This window comes from Battus philenor, unplaced genomic scaffold (genome assembly GCF_028537555.1).
Source record: "Battus philenor isolate CCGP_79_NKW_IND1 unplaced genomic scaffold, ilBatPhil1.0.hap1 SCAF_16, whole genome shotgun sequence".
NCBI classification, from domain to species: domain Eukaryota; kingdom Metazoa; phylum Arthropoda; class Insecta; order Lepidoptera; family Papilionidae; genus Battus; species Battus philenor.
Window position 1 is genome coordinate 900,920 of NW_027181678.1, and position 22,521 is coordinate 923,440.

The 22,521-nt window shown below is 34.4% G+C and overlaps 1 protein-coding gene across 1 annotated transcript in view; it reads right to left on the bottom strand.

The window, feature by feature from the left end:
- Nucleotides 1-341: 341 nt before the first annotated feature.
- Nucleotides 342-22,521, bottom strand: part of LOC137919294 (knirps-related protein-like) — a 113,844-nt gene continuing 91,664 nt past the window's right edge. Inside the window, exon 3 of the mRNA XM_068762329.1 lies at nt 342-2,023. Within this exon, the coding sequence (XP_068618430.1) occupies nt 992-2,023 (1,032 nt within the window). The 3' untranslated portion in view covers nt 342-991. The remainder of the gene's footprint in view (nt 2,024-22,521) is intronic.

Consider the following 22,521-nt stretch of genomic DNA (forward strand, 5'->3'; position numbering starts at 1 on the left):
ATGGGTGAGCATCCTACGTGTATAATCATCATCATTTCAACTATGGAATGCCCACTGCTGGGCAAACATCTTCATAGATTTAAAATAACCGAGACTGAAGGTGTCAGGGTCTCTCGGTGACATTAAGAAGTTATTTATCCAAATAAGATAAATAATATGAATAAATGAATAAAAATAGGGAAGCTAGAACTAGTAGAGCTTGGATTCTTCTAGAACACGCAAAAATAAATTATACATGTTAGATAAATATTAATAAATATATAAAAATGGAGGTAAAATTAAAATAAAACAAATCAAATCGAGTGCATTATAAATTTATTTTGTACGTCTCCGTGGAATGTTTTTCGTTACAGACATCTTGTGTACATCAATTAAAAAAAAAAAAAAACAACACGCTACTTATATTAAACTATATACAAATATATGCCAGGTAAATTATTCATATGCTGAGTATGTTCCAAGACTAATTTCCACTATAAGAGAGACAGGACTAAGGTTGAGCAAATCCGTAGGAATGTACGAGTATATTGCATATTGAGATAGTACACGAGGTGCGGGCTTCGGCTTCATTTATTAAGAATTTAAAGCCTTCACACAATGCACCCGATTCATAAACGCATCTACCACGCGTATAAAATTCAACTAAAATAAATTATATACGAAGTCATATAAAAAAAATATACATATATTCATTTCCTGTTCGCTTCACCTGGCTAAATCCATTTTGAACCAACTAACAAATCTATTTCTTAGCTTATAAAATAAGTTAATATTTACATAATTTTTGTACATAACCTTCAACCGATACATTTACCTAAAAACACTTTAAAAGCTAATTTAACTTATGTATTTGGGATAGACTCTTTAATTATATGATAACAAATATTCGCCCAAAAAAAAAAAAAATCGCATTTACTTATGTTTAAAATCACAATCCGATTTACTGGCCTTAATAATATAATACAGTGTTTTGATATCTAGCGAGGACGAGTCACACTTTGGTCGTTAGGTCTAAGGGGTGCAGTTTTATTCTCTTTATTTGAGTGTAGGCCATGTGTTCTTCTTCGCTCACGGATCCCCCGACGCTGGCGGAGTCCCCGTCGTCGTTATCAGGTGTTATTATTTCACTGTCATCTGACCTTCGTCTTGCAGAGCTAGACCTGCCATCTTTAACCGAGAGATCCATAGGGTTCTCCTGCAGCGGCGATTCCGAAGTTCGTCTCTCCGCAGGCGGTGTAGGAACAAATTCAGCTTCTGACATCACGTCTTCTTGAGGAGTTGGCTGAGTTGAACGCTGTTGCTTAAGTATCTCATCCAAAAAGAATCGCTTCGATGATTCGGCGTTGTGATCGTCGATCCTCACGTCATTGTTGTTCTCCGCCGCCTGCCTCAAGGCTGCATGATCTAATAAGTGTCTCGAGTATATCGGATGAAACCCAGGAGGGAACAGCAGGGGATGATTAGCGGCGAACGGACTAAAAGGTGGTGGGGGTAAGAAAGGAGAGTGAGGGAAGTGGGGCAAGGTGATATTGGCTAACGGTAAAGGTACAAAAGCGTCTCTAGGAGGCGTCAAAGGTCGGTCCGCTTGCCGATTTTGCGTTATACGCGACTTTTCATCTAATTTCGGGGAAGAACCGCTTCGATGTGAATCGGGTGATCCGGAGCATGGAATTTTGTATTCATCCAGGCCTAGTAGAGCGAGTTCTTCCTTTGATCTCGGTCTGGCGAGGCCTGGGAAAAGGTGCGGCGGGAACGGTGGGGCTAGATGGTGCGGTGATGGTGGTACTCTTGGTGGAGACCTCGACTGTGCTGCTTGTTGTTGTTCTTGCAATAGGCAGTGGATCTTGAACCAGTTGGATCGTCTGCCGTACCTAGAGCCTGATTTGGACATGCCGACCATGAGGCATTTTCGGAGCCGACAGGCCTTGCAGGCTGTTCGGTTCTTCTTATTGATGACGCATTCACCGTTGTTCTTGCATTCGGTGATTGAGTTCAGGTTGTTGTAAGATCGCCCGAAGAACGACTGGAAAGAAAGAGAAACGATGTTTTAAAAATTTATCAATTGTAATAAAGACCTTAAAATATAATTTTGACCTTATAAGACAATTTATGAACATCATTATTATTTTAGCAAATGCTGAATGTAAGCGTCCAATAAGACTTTAACTTTTTAAATTACTATAACATTAATAAGTTTATTGAAATTGTTGCATTGTACAATGTAGAGAATCGTTTCAAACAAAATCTTTAATTTCGTTTCAAACAAAAACTTAATGTATATTTAGATTTTGCTGAATTAAGAAAAAGGGAAATGACAGATTAAGCTCGTTGTACACGGTAGCCGGTTACCGCTCCAGCGTGTTGCGTCGAAAGTGAAAACGTTGCCTTAAAATTGTCGTGCTCGCGGCACGGCGACGTCATTTCCGGTGGAAATAGGCCACAGGCGCGGTTCCGGTCTGCTAGCCGCCTTTATGTACGGTTTCGATTTGTCTCGACCTTGGGATTTCGCTTCATTATGTAATGCCATTGTTGTTTTTCTCGAAACGAACTTTAACCGTAAAGTCCGCTGTCATACCTTGAATTATTTTATGTAAATGTTTACTATTTAATGTAAATTTAACAAAATAAATCCCGAACCTAATGTGTAAGTTACAACATATATAAATATTATATGTACGCAAAATACATCTATATAGTATATACATATATTTTTCGTTATAGAACTCAACTTTTTCCATTCGTATTTAATCGTATCTAATCGTGTGGGATGTGGTCCCCATGGTGGGAAACACTTGTCTAAAATTTATTTGGGCGCAAAACTATAATACGGCTCGACCGATTTAAACAAGGAAATGTATTGAGTAGCGAAAAAAGTAAAAATTACAAGTAAATAAGTAAGAAATAATTATTATTTTTTAATGCAAATCACAGAGTATATTAAAACAACTGTCTCTAGCTGTCAAACATTGAATGTCAATTGCATACTAAAAATGGCGTGTTATTTAAATAAATAAAATGGTGAACCAAAAAATATTACAATGAAATTATATATTATAAATATAAAAGTGTAGGAAATAGAAAAAAATTGTCTAAGTTAATTGGGCTCAGAAAAAGGCACGTTGGGAACCTTCACAGCTTTAAATTGAAGGCTTTCATTCTAATCATAGTGTACAAAAGGGTTCCATGTAAATTATTCTAGGCGGACAATATTTATAAATAAAAAAAATGTAGTCCGCGACTACCCTCGTTGAATTAACAAAAAATTTAGTTTATTTTATTTTTTTGTTTTTATTTTGTGAGACATGAATTTCACAATTTACATAAGTTCTTATATCATCCACAATTCGAAACGCCATTATTGGTTCTCTGTTTTAGTTTCAATTTAAATCAACATGAACTGTCACGGCAATATATGAAATTCATTGGAATGACAGTGGCGCCATCTGTCTAAAATTGGTTGTTCTAATTTAGAAACTTTCGTGGACCTATGCGTAATAGCTTTGCTAAAGATTATTATGTGTTCAAATGAATAGTTTATGATCCTATAAAGGACATACAGACACACATGAATTTATATTAATATTGTTTATTTTTGTATAAATATTATAAATGTTCTATTTAATATGCACCAGATATAGAATATTAAAGGCTGTTATTTTCCTCGTGGATGAAGGAAAAACTATATGCGGTGGTTTTCCACTGTCACTCGAAACATTCGTATGTTAATAAAACCATTGATGTCGAAGTATCAACAATAACGGTTTCACAGCGTATTAGCTAATGTTTCCTCTGACGTGATGTGATAGTATATCACGTACTCGGATTGCCAAAATGGTCGCCGATCATGGGGTGAATGGTAAATGACATACGCCTGCAATGATCACGTCATAGATGAGGAATTTGAACTGAAACAATGCCATCTTTAAGCGCGCGTCGGGCGTGCGGTGAATTTTAGACGCTCGCCAACGATGGTAGAGATTGAATATTAGATACAGTATGGTGGTTGGACTCTTGGGTCAACTAAACATGTCAAAAACTTCAGTACACGGAATATAGACAATATTTTACTAAGTTCAGATTTTTATTAAGATATATCTACACCTAAAATACTTAGTTCACTGTAAACTGTAAAAAAATGTTTTGAAAATGTTCTACAATAACTTAATATTATAAGAAAAAAATTTTGAATTTCGAATTATTCCTAGTCATCATCGTCATCATATCAACGTACGTTCACAGCTAAACAAAGGAGAGGTAAGTGTCCGCAAAATAAATATATATTTTTTTGCTGCAATAACTGCAGTCATGATAATATTTAATTATGTATTTATTTCTAGATGATGATGATGTTGATTAAACACCCTTTAGACGCTTATACATCTAAAACAATGATGATTAAAAATATTTTACACAGATTTCCAATAACTGTCGGAAATTGTCTGACTCCGTCGACTTCCGACATCTTGTTTTTTGTTGACTTATATATTAAAGGTTTATTTCAAGAGTTAATAAGTAAATCAGTACATAAGTAAATTATTTAGGGATTTTTTTAATTATTTTACATACACCAAAAACCATTACAATGTATATATATATATATATATATAAAAATAATTACACCATATTATATATATATATATATATATAGATATATATATATATATGTATACTTAATACTTTATCAGTGTCTATGTATCTAAACTTTGACTGATAAAGATCGCCTTGAACGATAAGATCACCTCTTGTACCTCTATACAATTTTATTCTATTTTTAAAATATTTATAAATACGGTCAGAAACAGTTTGTATCATGTACCTTCCAGGGCGTTAACAAGAACGTCTGTCTACCTTGCTGTCTACCTCACGGGCGTATGTACTACGCCGCGCTTGTTGGTCCATAATCTCCTATTTAGAACCCTAATTCCTTAGCGGCTATAAGTGGTTTGGCTTACCCACTAATCTTGTCCAACCGTTGGGCTAACGGCCATTTTTGTAAGTCTACGAATCTCCACATTTTTGATACAATATCAAAAGCCCTTATTAGTATTATCTGACTGGAAAACTAAGTTAATAATGTCTTAAAGGCTTTATTAAATAATTTATAAATGTTTAGCCTAATAATAGAACTATGTCTATTTATAAAATCTGCGTAACATTATAATTAAAGGTTTCAACAGATCTCTGAGAACATCAAAATAATTCAACGAACCTCAGCATTTTAAAAGCCATTATCATAGCAATTCAATTATAATAGACAATACAATTGATTTTGTGATAATTATTTCTAAGTTCATGTGTTATTCGAACGACTTAGAATTTAAACTTTAAGTTTATAACTTCAAAGTATACTGCAGTCTTTACACACAAATATTCCAATAGTATTAATTTGTAATAGTTAATTAAAATTTAATAATACATCTAGTCTTTATATTTCTGCATATATCGACCTTTTGTTTATCTTAAAATTATCATATAAATATATTTATGCTTGTAAATTAATTTTAAAATACGATCAGAATTAATACACGATAGATAAATAATATCATATTGTTGTAAATATATTATAATGAATAAATATTTTGACTTAAATCACACATAAAATTTGACAAACTTTAATTAAATTATATTATAAACAGTCGTTAGAATAGAACGGTATTAGATATTATAATATTTTAGACAAATAAATTATAAATGTATATTTCGAATTTGATCAGCGGATTGGTAAAGTGAAAATGTACCACTGCGAAGGCCACATAGCGCGTGGAACTAATTAACGCTGATGCCTTAACGTTATGTTCTGAAGATCATGGACCAGCATGACTACCTTTTTAAGGTCCTCGGAAGATGCAAGATGAAGGTTTCAAACTAATCCTATTGTAAATGTAAGGAGGTCTATATAGCAGTAGATGTGCTAAAAGGCTGAGGTGTGGGAACCCAAAAGCCTATGTCATGTAAGAAAATATAATTATCTCAGTCGATGGACACCCACTGCTGGGCTTCCTCCCCCAAAGATCACACGTGCGATATTTCCCCGCCTACTGCCTTCAGACGAGCAAGTCTTCGAGCTACGTCGGTGGTCTTGATTCTTCTGCGGATCTTCTCATTACTGATTCGATTCTCCCCCCCATTGTCCTATGACCTTGAGCCTTATGAAGCATACAAGTCTTACAATATAGTTAAAGAATTTTAAGTAAAAAAAGGACCAATATTTAGCCACTTCCGTACATGCAGCGGTAGTCGCGCAACAAAGCGCACCGCCCGCCAACCCGCCGATAAATGCGTATGCGGCAAACAATGCGAATCACACAACCGCCACCGCCAAATCACTCAACACGTGTTTCACCCCTCCACGAGGCGTCTTCAGGAGTTATGTTACACCGATAAGTGCAAAACACACGGACAACATAAATTAAAATGACACATATTGAGTCGAATTAATAACATTCCAAATTTGAAACAAGCAAAACATGTCTTCTTACAGTTATATAAGTAAAGATCCAAGTTATCATAACAAGTTGAAATCCGTATGCGTTACCTTAAAGCCAATGTTATCGACGATGGGATCGCAGAAATATCACTGTAATTAAGCATTTTATATTTATTACATTCTGTCACCCTTATTGGTAAAGAAATGACACTTGACACTAGTTTTCTATTAGTAATACACGAACGGATTGAACACATATAAGGCACAGTGTACAATCTCAGCACATATGCTTCTCACCTCACGATACCTATAAGGAGATATGAGAAAGAAACATAAGCGAAACATCAATAAAAACCGTAGCGTCTGCTTGTACGTAAACATGGATTTAAAGTCATACGCGCATCACCCCGAAAAGGGCGAATGCTTTTTATTAATTCAAAATAAATTATTAATACAGTAAAACTTTATTCAATAAAACCGAAGATGTAACTGCCGTTTAATAACTGTCTCCATAGACTTCTAGTGTGAACGCGACTGTACGCTTAGTATAAAACCCCGGAGTCGTTTGAGAAATTAAGATTACTTATTATATTTCTTATATTGATTATAACGCGATTTTTTTAACTTTCAAAGTATTTGCTACATTTTTTCGGCCTATGGACGCCCACTACAAGGGTCCTGCGCTGCCGGCAGCCAGCGACTTCGTGACCTGAACTATATCGTCAGTCTACCTGGGGGGGAGGTCTACCTAGGCCGCGTCTACTTCGTCGTGGTCATCACTTTAAAACCTTTCGAACGAGGTATTAATCTCTCAAAATTTTTTTTATAAATCAAATTCCGTTTCAGATTTTATATCATACATTATGTAGTTTTTCATTATGTTTTTCTGTACAATTCAAAAAATCTTTTTTTCATATATACAATGACAGAATTGTCAATTTTTCTTATCCTTTCACAGAGTATTAGAAAACTTAATATTTTTTTAATTAAAACTGTAGTCTATCACAAATGATGATTTGATTAAAATAAGTATTACATTTAAAATACGTATGTAAAAATAAATAATAGATTTAATCTTAAATATTTTTTTGATAACACTGGATGCAAGTTAAGCATCCAGCTACCTACAGGTCTTATCGGGAAATTAATGGAGGAGGCCTATGTTTAGAAGTAAACGTTCTAATTATGACAACAAAGAAATACATGCTTACTTTTAATACACAAATTGACTACAACAAGGAATACAACCTTCACTCTATATGAAAGAACAAAAATATATTTATTCAATTAGCTTAGTGAGTATAGTTATATTTGAATGTAATCGCTATAAATATAGTCAGTGCATCTTGACAAGGCTCCGCGCGTGTGTTTACCTACACGGCAGTGTTGTCGCATTGACATATAGTTCGGTCGGCGGGTCATAGGTGGCGCTAGAGTCATAACTCTGCCCACTCGCGACCTCTGTCGTTGGATTTATGTACATTCTCATTACTATACACGGATACGTGGCAGCGGCAGGCGACCCATCGTTAAAATGTAGGCATTCATTTATTCATACATATGAATACAAGATTATTCAAATAATTTTCATTTAACTTACGAGGAACTACATATGTTTTTTTTTAATGGTCCCCGCTATTGGGGGCCTCTCGTGCCCCCTATCTTTTGTGGGACAGGGACTTTACGGACAAATTTATTTAATTATTCAGATCTTTATTTTCTTTCTCTTCATGTATACTCCTTAAGATCTTTCTTTCAGTTTTCTTACACATTTCTCCTTTCATTCTGTTTCGCTCTGTGACCTTTCATTCCTCTCTCGTTACACATTCCATTTTATATTTTTATTTTTGTTTTTAAAGTTGTGTCTACCAATCTCGGATGATAAATATCTCACAGTTAAAAAAACAGAAGAAAGAAACTATTAGGTTTAATAAAAATGAGCTGTGGTAGTCCAGTGTTGGAGAACAGAGACTTATTGTCGCAGGTCGGGAATTCGATTCCGTGGACACATTAATTTTGTGCATGGGGGAGACCTAAGCTTTGAAGTAGACAGTCTATGGACAGAAATGCCGAACGAGTATTGAAATAGTCTGTCTGTTTGTTTTCACTAATCTCTGAAATAGCTGGATCGATTTTTACGGGAATTATACTGGCAGGTAACTAATGTATGTATAAAGGCTATTTTAAAAAGTAAAAAAGCCTAATAATTTCGTGTTAAATTCCATGCAGACAAAGTCGCGGACACAGCTGGTTATTTTTAAAACCCATATTGATCTGGTATATCTAAACTAATGCTGTAGTCTTTATTTATGTTAAAACATTTAACAAATTGTCATTGTTTTAATCTCAAATTACAAAAAAGTAATTATAGGATATACTTCATTAGCAGAGCATGGTTTCGATCCACGGACCTCTGGGTTATGGGCCCAGCACGCTTCCACTGCGCCACTCTGCTCTTGAAAAGAGTAGAGAAAATTGGAGATATTTTCTTGATAAAACCTATTCACAATGTTTTAATTTCAACATAACATAACATAAGTAACTTAGGGGTCAAAATTGTTGTTGTTACGAAAAGCCATTTTAGCTTTACTGACGTTTAGAGGTTGAGCTTCAGGAGCCAGGGCGCTAAGGACTCTTAGTTTAGACGTAATTTAAGGCTTTTGGGGGACCTATTATTTACTCCTAGATAAGGGATAGGAACTTTGTTTAAAAATGTAAATGCTTTTTTTTTTCAGTTTTGATTTTTATTTTATTTTCTTCTTACGCTCTACACAATATCTGGTACTCTTCTTCTTTGCATTCCTATCAGATTTTTTCTTTTATCCATCTCCAGCATTCTCAATGTATCACAGATTTGTTATAATAATCACATTATTTTGGTAACACAGACTTAGTTATTGGTTTACGACTTGCGTGCATTGTTTTATATTTTGTTCAAGGGATTCCTAGAGAGCCTGAGTTTGGAAGGTTCGAGTAAGAGAGGTTGCCGAGATCTTAGATATTTAATGGAATCAGGCGTTCCCTCGCGGAAGTCCATCCTAAGTAAAAAAAGGACCAATATTTAGCCACTTCCGCACATGCGGTGGTAGTCGCGCAATAAAGTGCACCGCCCGCCAACCCGCTGATAAATGCGTATGCGGCAAAAAGTTGGTAAGGTGTCATAATCAAACGTGTAAGACATTTGAAATGTAGTGAATTTCAATTGTAATCAATGGTTAACACTTAAATAAGGTCTGGTAATAATCAAATGTTATTTTATTACTGTTGGAAATACACTTATATATCTAAAGCCATGTAAGTTTAAAAGTTCAAAATTTTTATGTTAAATAAAGTTACATTTTAGGGCCAGGTATTTAATTCTCAAAATTTAACAAAATAATTTATATGTAAACACTTTGCTAGCAGAGCATGGTTTCGATCCACGGACCTCAGGGTTATGGGCCCAGCACGCTTCCACTGCGCCACTCTGCTGTTGTAACTTGTAAAGAAACTTCTACCTATATTTAGTTTCACAGAACTTTACGATATACTTACTGATAGATCTGATTCTTCTTAGGGCCGGTAAATCTTGGAGGTACTGACAACACGTAGTTTAAAGTACAAGTGTGATTGATCAAACTTAGCCCATGTTTATATAGATTCTTAGAAATATGAGAACAATATTCAACCAATAAAAACCGCTAGTAAATTAAGGCGAAAAAAATTGTCTCTACAATCATATATATATATATATATATATATGTAGAGGTTTCTTTACAATATACGCTCTTTTTAACCTATTTCTTTTAAATATAGAACGCTCTAGTGTGGTATTCCCCTGTTTGATGACGTAATGTATCTCCTACTTAATGTAGTCAATGTTACAATGTAAGTATAAGTAATCAATGTGTTACATATGTGCTTTCAAAAATATTTATAGTTAGAGGTCAGAAATTCTGAGAATATTTCAATTTGTATTTTCAGCGTGATCTCTTTGTAAAATTGTAAGTGTTGACGAGGTCTGAGATGCTACTTGTTTGTCTAGAAGAAACCTTTTTTACTATCGACTACATATGCAACATATAGGCCTCCTTCAGAGTAATGTATATATCTATAGGAATATACCTTAATCGCTACGATAGCTGTGGAATTATAGTACGCAGATGACATTGCTGCCCTTCCTATTGAAACTTGTTCGTGATGTTGCAATCCTATATAATTAATGCATGAAGTGTGAATAATATACGACTTGTTTATCATGAGTATTTAGGAAAAAAAAATGTACCTACCCACCTCAGAGAAAGAAGATGATGGAATAAAGGCGAGGAAAGAAGGTATAAAAGAGCAAAACGAAAGATATTGTGAAGGACAAAAGTAAAGAATGAAAGATATTGTGACGCGTGAAAGTGAGTGATAAATAAAGAAAAGACTGAAAAAAAATATTATAAAGTCCCTGATCTCAAAAAGTTAGGGGTACAAGAGGCCCCCAATAGCGGGGGCCATTAAAAAATAATAATAATATATGACTGTATTCCAGAAATAGAATCTGCGACCTACGAACTCCAGTCTATAGGGGTTACTACTATACAATAAATATAATATATATGCAAAGTAAACAACGAAAACTAAGTTATGATGTTACAAAGATTTATAATGAAATTTTAATGTAGAATAATAGTAATAATAAATAAATAGCAGATTAAAAAAAAGTGTTCCTTACCACCCATAACATTTTATAGCAATCCAGATAGCGGGTTGATTTATTATCAAAAGCTAAGTGCTAAGACGCTATTGCAAGGTTTTTGAACGCACCATTGTATTTAATAGCAAGATGTAGTTGCGTTTTTATTACGAACGCATTATATATACCAGAGGTGACCAAGCTCTGACAGTAAGAGTTATTTTCCAAAAAAAAATTCTTTTTTTTTTAAGAATCGCAATTATATATGTATGTAGTATTTTAAAAAAAATATCTTATAAGCGAAAGTACACAGGACATTTTCAAATATGGAATTTCAGTACATATAAGCCTACTGCAATGCATAGGCTTTTCCAAAGGTATCTATAAAGGATATACCATAATCGCCACGCCTGGCAGACTGGTGAGCGATCACAGTGTATGGTATGCAGAAGACGATGTTGCTATCCTTTTAAAATTTACATGTGAGCAGTGGCAATCCTATATTATTAATGCGCAAATATATAATCATCAACATGTCAGTTGATACACGCAACTTGCTGCGAAAACTGCGACCTAACCTAACCTAACCCAACCTTTTTTTTTCGGTGGGGGAAATCTTCCGTTGTTAAGATGCCCTGCCTCTGGGGAGAGGACAGGGGTATGTGGGATTCCTACCCACTAAAACCCCCCTCGGTGGTCGACCTCTGCGCTAAACGGGGGACCGCAGTATCTCCCGGTCAGGGATCGCCACGCGGTCTTCCCTTGCGCCGTGCTATTTTCGATAGCCCATCCCGGGGTATACGTGTATATGCTACCCCCGAAACCCTCGTGGTGCTATCACTATGGTTCGAGTCCACGTCGAACCATCGTCCGTCTCAGAGTTGCCGAAGCTAGTAGGAGTTTAGGGCCCCCTCCCCAAACTCCCGCGACTCCGAAGGCCCCGTTTATGGTAGGGGTAACCTAACCTAACCTAACTACGTCGCGTTTACCAGTTGGTGGTGGTTACGAAAAATAACACAAAAAACTGAACTTGTTTAACATATATCGCTTGCCACAAATAACTGTTCAAATAGCCGCATGTGATTTGCGACCCGCAAGTGATCACCCCTGATATTTACATCGAGCGTCATTGGCGAACTAATAAGAGCTGATATTATCGTACATACATTTCTATAATGTTTATACATAAACAAATAGTAACAAATATAAATATATATTTTAAGTTTCATAAACGATTGGTGCTTTTTTATATAGTGATTGTTAGGAGAATAAGCTTTGAAGGTTTTACATATATTACAACCTCATATTAAGTGATTAGATTAAAAATATGTTAAGTTATTTTTATTCTATTGAAATGTAATAACAACTTCTTGCAGTACAAAGTTCAAACAGACAGTAAACAATATTTAATTATATTTTATAATCCAAACTTTGTAAATGGTTTTATATATAGTAACCTATGATAAATATTGCACATCGACTTTTGGAAAGAGACAATCGCCTGATTTCGGTTCCGTAGAGCGTTATCTCTGTCGCACGAAATACAAACATTGTGTAGGACAGAGATAACGCTCTACGAAGCCGAAATTAGTCGATTGTCTCTATCCAAAGATCAATGTGCAATATTTAATGCCGGGTACTGTACTATGTTATTATTAAGTTATTTAATATTTTTGAAATCATATAAATTTGGATTGGTTCTACATTAAAAATTAAATTATGGTAAATTAACTAATTATTTACCATTTTATGGCTTTTACACTTAACTCGGTACAATGTATAGTGACCACGAGTCGGTAGACGCGGCGTGGGCATGCCCACCACTGGGTAGACAGATGACATAATCAAGGGAAATCGCTGGGTGCGAGCAACACTGGTCATCGCTGGTGAAGACTTATTTATTGCAGTGCATTTGACGTAAAGATTTTTTTTATTGTTATCTGTGCATAAATATATTTATTTAAAAGAAAAATATTTTCTTTGTAGGAATTATAAAAAAAGAATACTATACGATAAAAATATCACAGATTAAAAATTGAAATCAATTCGCGCGCGAATATTTTTTTCTTTCTTTAATTTATGCGAAAAGAATGTCACGTTTCGGCGTCGCTGGCGATTTTCCTAGAATCTATCGCGAAACTACTTATTGGTTGACCATTTGAATGGATTCGTGTTCTCGCGACCCGTATTGAATATACTATTATAATTTATAATACAGCTACAACTGGAATAATGCACTTTATTAGTTTATACAACATTCTGAATTAACATTCCACGTTTTTTTATGAATTTTAATGTTTATTAAACACTTTGGCATTGTTTTTACAATGTTCGTGATGTAAACAAATATAGTTTTTTTTACATTTAACCCACTGTCCCGTCAGACATCATTCTGTCATATTTTAGAATCAAGACTTTATTTTTTGATTTAAAATCTATAATTTTGCAAGATATCATTAAATTTGTTTCATCTATGGTAGGTAAGATGAATTTGTTTAATAAAATGTAAATTATTGATTTATACTTCAAATCGATTTCATCCCCTTCCGATATAGTCTTCAAGATCTTCGATTCGGTATTTATCTCCTCAATAGTGTCAATACAATTCCGGCATTGGCTTTCTGAGTTTACTGAATAGCCAGAAGATAAACGGAGCCAAATCAGGCGCATATGGTGAACGATATGAGTCGAGTTTTTTAAGCTATTATTTTTTTTAAAAAACGCGCGATTTTGGTATCAATGAATATTTGACGCGTTGGATGATATTAAAGCATTTGTCGAAACATTTGGAGATAATTAAACCTGACAAATAGACGCTTGGCAAATGTTATAAACATTACTATCAACTTATAAAAAAATTCTCTCCTTCCGAATGTCCGAGAGTTTTAAATGACAATTAACCATACTTTTTGTTCACAGATTATAACAGATATTGTGTAATATATTCGTAAAAAGCCTATTCCTTCTGATTGACTGGAAACAAGTATTGACAAAAGTGTGTTTTATCGAACGGGGATTACTTTGAATAGGATGAAATTGATTCAGAAGAATAAATAAAGGTTATTTAAAATCAAATTAACTTTATTTTTCGTTCACAGAATAAAATTTCAAATATTAAATATCATAGATTCTTGGAACATATACCCTAATAGGTATCAACAATGTACGGTCTATAAACATAGGCCCAAAGCAAATTTGCTAGCACCATTAAGAGCTCATAAACTAAGATATAAAAATTTATAGCACGCATTTTATAGTGTTTCCTTTAAGACTTACCTACCGCAGACTTGCGAGATGGGCTCTAATGACCTGGGACCTGTTTACTAAGTAACACCAATGTACTTTACTTAGGGGGCCGTAAATATTAAGTATCAACTTGGACAGCTAAGTACTTGCCGCTTATAAAGATGTATTTACATGACGAGACAATAAAAAAATATATTTTTGACCAGTTTAATAACTTTATTAAAATACTTTTTGTATTATATGCATCTGTATAAAGAAACTACATTTATTTACTGTGGTTTTTTGATAGGACTGTCATATAATATCCAGTGATAAATATTGCACATCGACTTTTGGAAAGAGACAATTGGCTAATTTCGGCTTCGAACGTTATCTCTGTCGCACGAAACACAAACAGTAAGGTATCTATTAGGAGCTGTTACAACACGTATCATTTGGTTCTTTTGATAATTATTTTTTATTCTTTGAATAAAATATACAAATTTTTCTATAAGTGGTGGCTTTAGTTTGGGGTAAAATAAAATAAAAAAATAATTATTTAGGAAAATTACAACTGTACATAATAAACACCATTATACCTATTTTTAAAATGAGACTGTACTAAAAATAATAATAATTCTCAGTTACTTCCTCCATTTCACTATCAGCCGTATTTATCACTTATTTTTCAGTGTAGTTGTCTAAACCGTGTTAAACCGTGTATGTCATTGGATTGATTTATCATTTAATTTTCCTGTTAAAGGTTTATAAAGCTCTAGAATATTAAAAAGGAACTTTACAATAAACATTACATGTCGTTTCTTTTATTTACACTTGACACTAATCTATATTTTTTTAATAAAATGTAAAATATGCCAACATAATCTAATTACGTACTAAAACCTTTTTTTTTCAGAAGCAACGCTTTATTGATCCACTGTAATATCAAAAAAGTTGTCTTATATATATAAACAATTAAAATCACTTTTACATTCGATTCGCAGAATGTAACATTGATAAATATATATAGAGATGATGGTAAGAAAATGATGAATACACTAGAAATAAAGGCTTGTTGCACATGCCTCGAGGCTTTATAAAATGAGTAACTCTTGTGGGCAACGATCATCATAATTTCAGCCGCAGGGTCAGTAATAAATCAGTATCATCACCTCTATAGATTTCTAATAAAACTAAAAAATAATAAAAAGGGAACGTTATAAACTTTATATGTCGCTTGATTTCAGAAGCAACACTTTATTGTTTTATTGTAAGATCAGATAAGGTGTCTTATAAAAAGACACAAGTTAAAAATCACAATTAAAAAATGTAGTTTTTTAATATTTGTATTAAAGTTAAAAACTGTCCACAGCTGGGCAAAGGTCAAATCCATAACTCAGTCAATAGCACCGTTAAAAATCGGCTTGCTTTCGTCGTTTTTCTATGAACTTGATGTCTTCTTTCCACATTGGTGAACGTTCTATGTTGCTCATGAAAAGATTGAACCGCTTAAAAAAATACTTTCTGACTGTTTCTTTTATAATTCACTAAGTGAGAGATTGCCAGAGGTATGCTTTCGGATGGTTCAATACTAACACAATAGCGGATGAAACGTACAAGCGTGAGAATATTTAAAAAAACGCTTCAGACACCCTGACCCGATCTCTGGCCACCAGACAAACTTAGTTTTACCATCGCAGATTTGTATCATACTATGTTGGTCATGTTTCTAATAAAAAAGTAGCGGCACGATTATATTTGTCTACGGGTCTCGTTTGCGCCCGTGCGGTGACCCGTACTATGACCCGTGCGCCGACCCGTAAGCTCGATGTTTTGATTGCAGCTGACATTCGAATACAATCGATTATTTGTGTAACTCGATTCGAAACTGCGAAGACGCTCCTGATGACGTATCGACATCCGGTTCCATATTTGAAATGGAACACAATGTTTTTTTTTAACAAGTAAACTATACTAACATATTAGTAATTTTTGGATCGTTTTGGCTCACTCAAGTGACTGAACACTTGTTTTTTTGGAAGAGTCCTCGGCTTGAAAAGCCATTCAATCAAATTCACGATAAAAGTCCAAAGCGCTACCTGGTCGTTTGCTATTGTTTAGATATGTTGCTACCGCTTCAGAAACCGCTGGGCGAAGCGACAGAAGAAACTTCAGCAACTCTAGTTACCAGAGAAAATCTAGCTGATACGAAGAAGTATTGACAAACGTAATAGCATATGATTATAGGGTGTAACTTGCGTTCCGAAACAAGAAACGTGACCTGAATGAAAACAACCGCCATGCTCCAATAAGCCGTGCGATGTGCTAAGAGTTGCGTTTGACAATTTCAAAACAGCCATAAAACAAAGACAATTAAAAATCAAAAACGGAATCGTTTAATTTCAAGCGACAATCGACTATATTTTCATGTAATAAACAATGACAGAGATGTGATATTCGCGTGACATCAATAATGGCGGGAAAGAAAACGCGCGGGCGGGCGCCGGAATCGATTGCCCGTCACAATCGAGACGAATCGATTCACCCCGCGAATATTGCAAACCGGTGATATTGTTTCAATATGACGGCCTTATCGGTAAATGAACCGAATTATATTGATCTGATTTATTATCTGTACGTGTCGAAGGTGCTTAGCCTTTTCAACTATTACAAAAAACTTAATAGGAAAGAATAAAATCGATTTTGTGTTATCGATTATATGATTGAATATTCTAAAAATATGAAAAAGAATATTATGTTTCCTTCTTTTTTTATGTAATCATCTACAATATTCCAGCTGTAGGAATCCCAGCACTGGACATAGGATTACCCCATAGATCACATCAGGAACGGTTGGAAGCGGCTTGCATTCATCGTCATGTAACATCATTAACTAAGTCATCTGTCTTTCATTCACCTTGTCCACATTCACATCAGAACCTTAAGGCAGACATCTCTTCTACGCGCTATCTGGCCTGCCAATTGTCACTTCAATTTGCCAATTGACTAAGATATATCAGTCACTTTGACCAATGAGATCTTGAGTATGTTATATGTTTGAAATTACGCTGCTAGCCATTTTGGATGTGTGCAGCTACATCGAAATTCAGCTCGCGGAAACAGAAGATTCCCGAGCTAAAAACTTTAGTAAGCAAAGGACAAATATTTAGCCACTTCCGCACATGCAGTGGTAGTCGTGTAACAAAGTGCACCGCCCGCTGATAAATGCGCATGCGGCAAACAATGCAAATTACTCATCTACCACCGTTAAATCACTCAACACGTGTTTCACCCCTCCACGGGTCATCTTCAGGAGTTGTGTTACACCGATTAGTGCCAAATACATAGTCTACGTTCTAAAAACTTTACTCTGGCAGATCGACACTTACATCGATGAGGTTTACACGAAGAGAGATCTATACCTGTGAAGGTGTGTGTTGTGTACACACACACACCTTCTCTATCTGCCTCTCCTATCCACTCACCCTAGCTTGAACGTAGAATAGTCGGTACTTCTAGTACCTTGAGCGGTACATTGCTTTGATATGAAGAGGAGAATTTATTTAAATTCAGCTTTAAGAGCGACGAGGAATGACGAATCAACAGAATCAATCAGAAATCAACGTAAGATTAGTAGACTAATCTATAGGCATATGGCGATATTGAAACAAAAGATGTTTCGAAGTTTCTGGAACGACAACAAGATGATTTATTACCGGATTTTATATTATATATTTCAAATGTATACGTTGTTAATAAAGACGATTAACGATACAAAAAATATAAGACAAGAGCATACCAATTTTAATTTTATTAAAATCGATTTTTAAAAATTATGTATCTCTTCTTCATACATTATATAATTAATTAACATATTAAATGAGCATTTAATATGTTCTATACACAAGTCAAAGTTCTTATAAATATTGTTTATGAACATATACGACAATATAGACACATTTATTACTATTTATAACTATTTATTTGCAGCGTTAAAATCTCTCTGTGATATTTGGTCTGAAATTACCCGAAGATCAAATGTTCTTCTGTATCGTCTTCGTTTCAACCCATAGACACCCACAATAAAGCATGGTTCTCTCCCATAAATATTTATGGAGGAATATAACATAATCGCCACGCTTAGCCGGTGGGTTTGTTATCACGGGAATCGAATCTGCGACTCACGATCGCATGTCTCAGTCCACACTTCCGCTATGCTACACCTATGTGCGTTATGATATTTCTTTAATTAACATACAAAATGTATACATAAATGTATGTAGACACAAATAAAAAGTCTAATAAATTTTGTATATTACTATAGACAATGGGACATTCAAATTTATTTGCATTATAAGAATTTACAGTGATTTTTAAAATAGTATTATATATGTATATGAGAAATATTAATTAAGAACAGTATATCATAATATATTTATATATCTACATTCTTTCATTTAAAGATATTAATTATAGATCATGATGATAAAAGAACTATAATTTATATAAATACATAATGTGTCAAAAATTTTAATTTTCTTAATGAACTTTTAATTTAGGCATTAAAACAGATAAGAATATTTATTGACAAATCACTTTTTAACAATAAATCATTTAATTCGAAATTTAAAACGCAGAATTTTTTTTATCTGTCATTGACAAATTCTGTCAGTTGGCATTTACTATATGAGTGCTTAAGGCTTTTATACTAGACCTCATCAAGTAACCTAACTCGAAGGCTCTCTAGCTAGTTTTAGTGTAGGCGTTACATAAGTTATTTTCACTGGATTAGTAGACCGAAAAGTTTTTAGATCACTTAGATAGACGCCTTATGAAATAAACTGGCATACCCTCCACTAAGAACTTCTAGGCTGTCATTCAATATGTCTTCTGTAATCGTTAAAGGTAACAAGAAGGGTATAGTCCATAGTTTATATTTTTAAAAAACATGATAATACTTTTGGTACAAATACAGGGTGATTATTAGATCATTAGTCAGCAAAAGCTTAAAAGTTTTTACACAAATTAACAATCACTCTGTATAATGTGATCATTTTCAAATATCACACGTTAATTTATTTTCTCTAGTGGAATATGACAGGCTAATAAATTTTAGCATTATAAAATCTGCATGGATAGAAAGTAAACATAAATTTATTATAATTTGTAATATCTGAATTTTTAAAACGCTTTTTCTTACAGTTAGTTGTAATGCAATAGATGTCTGACTTCTATTTCACCTGATGGAAAGTGTAGATGAAGACGAAGGTAGTACACGCCCATCCAAAAGAAACCTGTTCACTCTACTCTTAAAGGCTCCAGAGTTAAACCCATCAGGAAAATAGACCCAGGCAGGTCGTTCCAAATCTTGGGGACTTTCACCAAAAATGAGCCGTCAAAACGTTTAATTCGACTTTTTGGTATGTCAACAACGTATGGATGAAACTTTTGCCTGCGCCTAGTAGTTCTATAAAGAAATGGAGATGACTCAATCAGTTCGAAAGGTACCCCACATACCCCTGTCCACCCCCCAGAGGCGAGGCATCTTGGACGTTCGAAAGATTTCCCCCCCGAAAGCAAAAAAAAGGTATATATAAATTTATACGGGATGGTGTTAATATTTTTAATAGCAAAACAACATCACCGCTATTCCGAAGGACATCTCTTGTATGTCCCTTATAGACTATTATATGGTTTAAATTAATTCAATCCACTACGAAGCCTTGCAGTAAAATATCTAATTACGTATTTAATCGGCGTTCGGAGCTTTAAATAGTTCCGATTAATTATATGGCAACAATCCAATTAATTTGCGTCTCGCTAATGGCAACACTTTTATTTTCTCCCGCTACCGCGGTTGACAAATTGCGGATGGCGTCGGCGGCTCTTTACGTGCCGCACAATGGCGGCACGGCGCCACTGTCTTTGTCCACTCGAACAATACGCAAACGATCCTCCTTAAACTTTTAAAAACAAATTAGTAGAGATGATTTATTGCTGGCCAGTGTTACGAAACGTTTTGCGCTAGTGTTGTGAATATATCGATATTAATATCGATATTTTTATTTAAACGGTTTCATTTGGTTCGACCCGTACGGAATTTATTTGGATCAAAATTAGAAATCGAAATTTAAGCACCTTCCCGTTGTCAGATTGATCTGAAATTTGGTACACACATTTAATTTAGATGACAATACAATGTAATAAAATCAATATCATTATAAATCTAAGATGGCCGCCGATACTAAATGCGAATTACGTATTTTTCCTTAACCCCCTCAATATGGGTATCAAATGAAAGGGCTACACTAGTAAAACACGATGATTATGTCAAAATTTAAAATTCAAGATTAACGCCGTTCCAATATGGCGGACTAGGTACATGTTTTTCCACAACCACCACAATATGGGTATCAAATAAAACCGTTTAAAAAACCGTTTACCTTAAAAGCCCTACCTAAAACCTTTTTTTTACCGATTTTAACGTGAAAATACCAGTTTATTCAGTCACGGATTGAGTTAAGAATGTTGATCTTCTGAGAAGAACAGGGTAGATACTGAACAACATACTTAATCGAGATGGTTTACAATACATCGATACGTATCATCGATTAAATTTGTCGTGTGCTATTCTCCAATTGGGATGCTAAAACTCTTGCAGCTGTTGTTTCATCATCATAATTTAAGCCTTAGAACTCTCACAGCTAAACACAGGCCTTCTTCATAAATTTCCAACACGACTGGTGGGAAGCGGCCTATATCCAGCTCCTTGTGTTGTGATTGGATGTCCTGTGCTGCTCTTGGGGTTCATGAACTCTTTTAGGAACAGCAGCATTCCGAGTATAAGTGACTTCACCTAGCTAATCCGTTGGGCTATATCGGTTACTTTTGTTTGTCTACGCATCTTGTCATATATACCATTATAGATTATTTGATACTAGTTCCATTTGGATTTTTCTGGTATTTTTTACGTATACAAGTAACAAAATCAATGATTTAATATGAACGAATATTGAGCGGTAGAGACATCTGTTCATCAACGAGTGACAACTCTACCGAAGGTTGTATCAAAGGGGGAACCTTAGACTTAGTTACTCCATGAAGGCTCCGCTTTTACGATCCAAGAGCTTGAGCCACAAAATCTATTGAAACTTTTGTATGTAGGAAACTTGAGCCAAAACTTCTAGAACCTTCGAGATTCGCTACATTAATAGAAGCATCAGGCTAAGCGCCCTCTATGTACTGTTTCTTAGTACCTGCAAAATTTGTTACTTGGACAGTACTTAGTTAAGTAGTGTAAGGTAAGACAAAAATACTTGCTGTCGTCCACCAGCTATATATTTGTGATAGAAAATGTTTTTTTTTTTTTTAACTTGAAATTTTAAATCGATTTAAGACATCGATTATCGATATGAAATAGTGCATCCTTATTTCACGTTCTCAAAAAATATCCGTGGAGTTGTTTTAAGTTCGCGTGCCGTGTAGCAATTTGGGTATGCTCCCAATAGGAATATAATTCGTGTCGAGCGACCGTGCGAACAGAGTCGATGGTCACCGCTGATGTTTCGGTGGTGACATGACATCACCTCGGGCTGTTGCGAAATTTCGACCGTTTTACCTTTGACTTCTCTCATCATATATCCATCTCCAACGTCCATCTTTTATCTATATACCTTGCAATGTTCCACTTTTAGTTACGTATACGAAAATATAATTGATTGCATTAAAATAAACACTACGGTTTTGAATTGCCTTTTTATTAATTTCGAAATGATTATTCATAGCTAAAACAGAGGACGTCTGTCAATTTTAAACAACCAGAACATATTCTGGTTGTTTAAAATTATCATAACAATATAATACAACAAAAGATTTTCAGTTTAATTCAAAATTAACGTGTTTAATTTTTTAAATGCATCGTGTTTGTATTTATAATGTATATTTACTTTTTTATTAAATCATTCCACTCAATTTTTAATAATCCTAACCTAACGTTTTGTTTTAGTAACCTAAATGGTTTCTAGTACTTGTTTAACAATTTATCTTCGAACTGAAAAGTGAAATTTGTTTTTTCTAGACAAAATAAGGTCGAGAAATATGCTTTCTATGTTCGATTGCACAAAAAAGGCTTTTCTAATTCCATATAGCATCTTGCATTTGATACTAATGATGTGTGAACGTATATGCTGAAGCGTGTGGTGGGGATCGC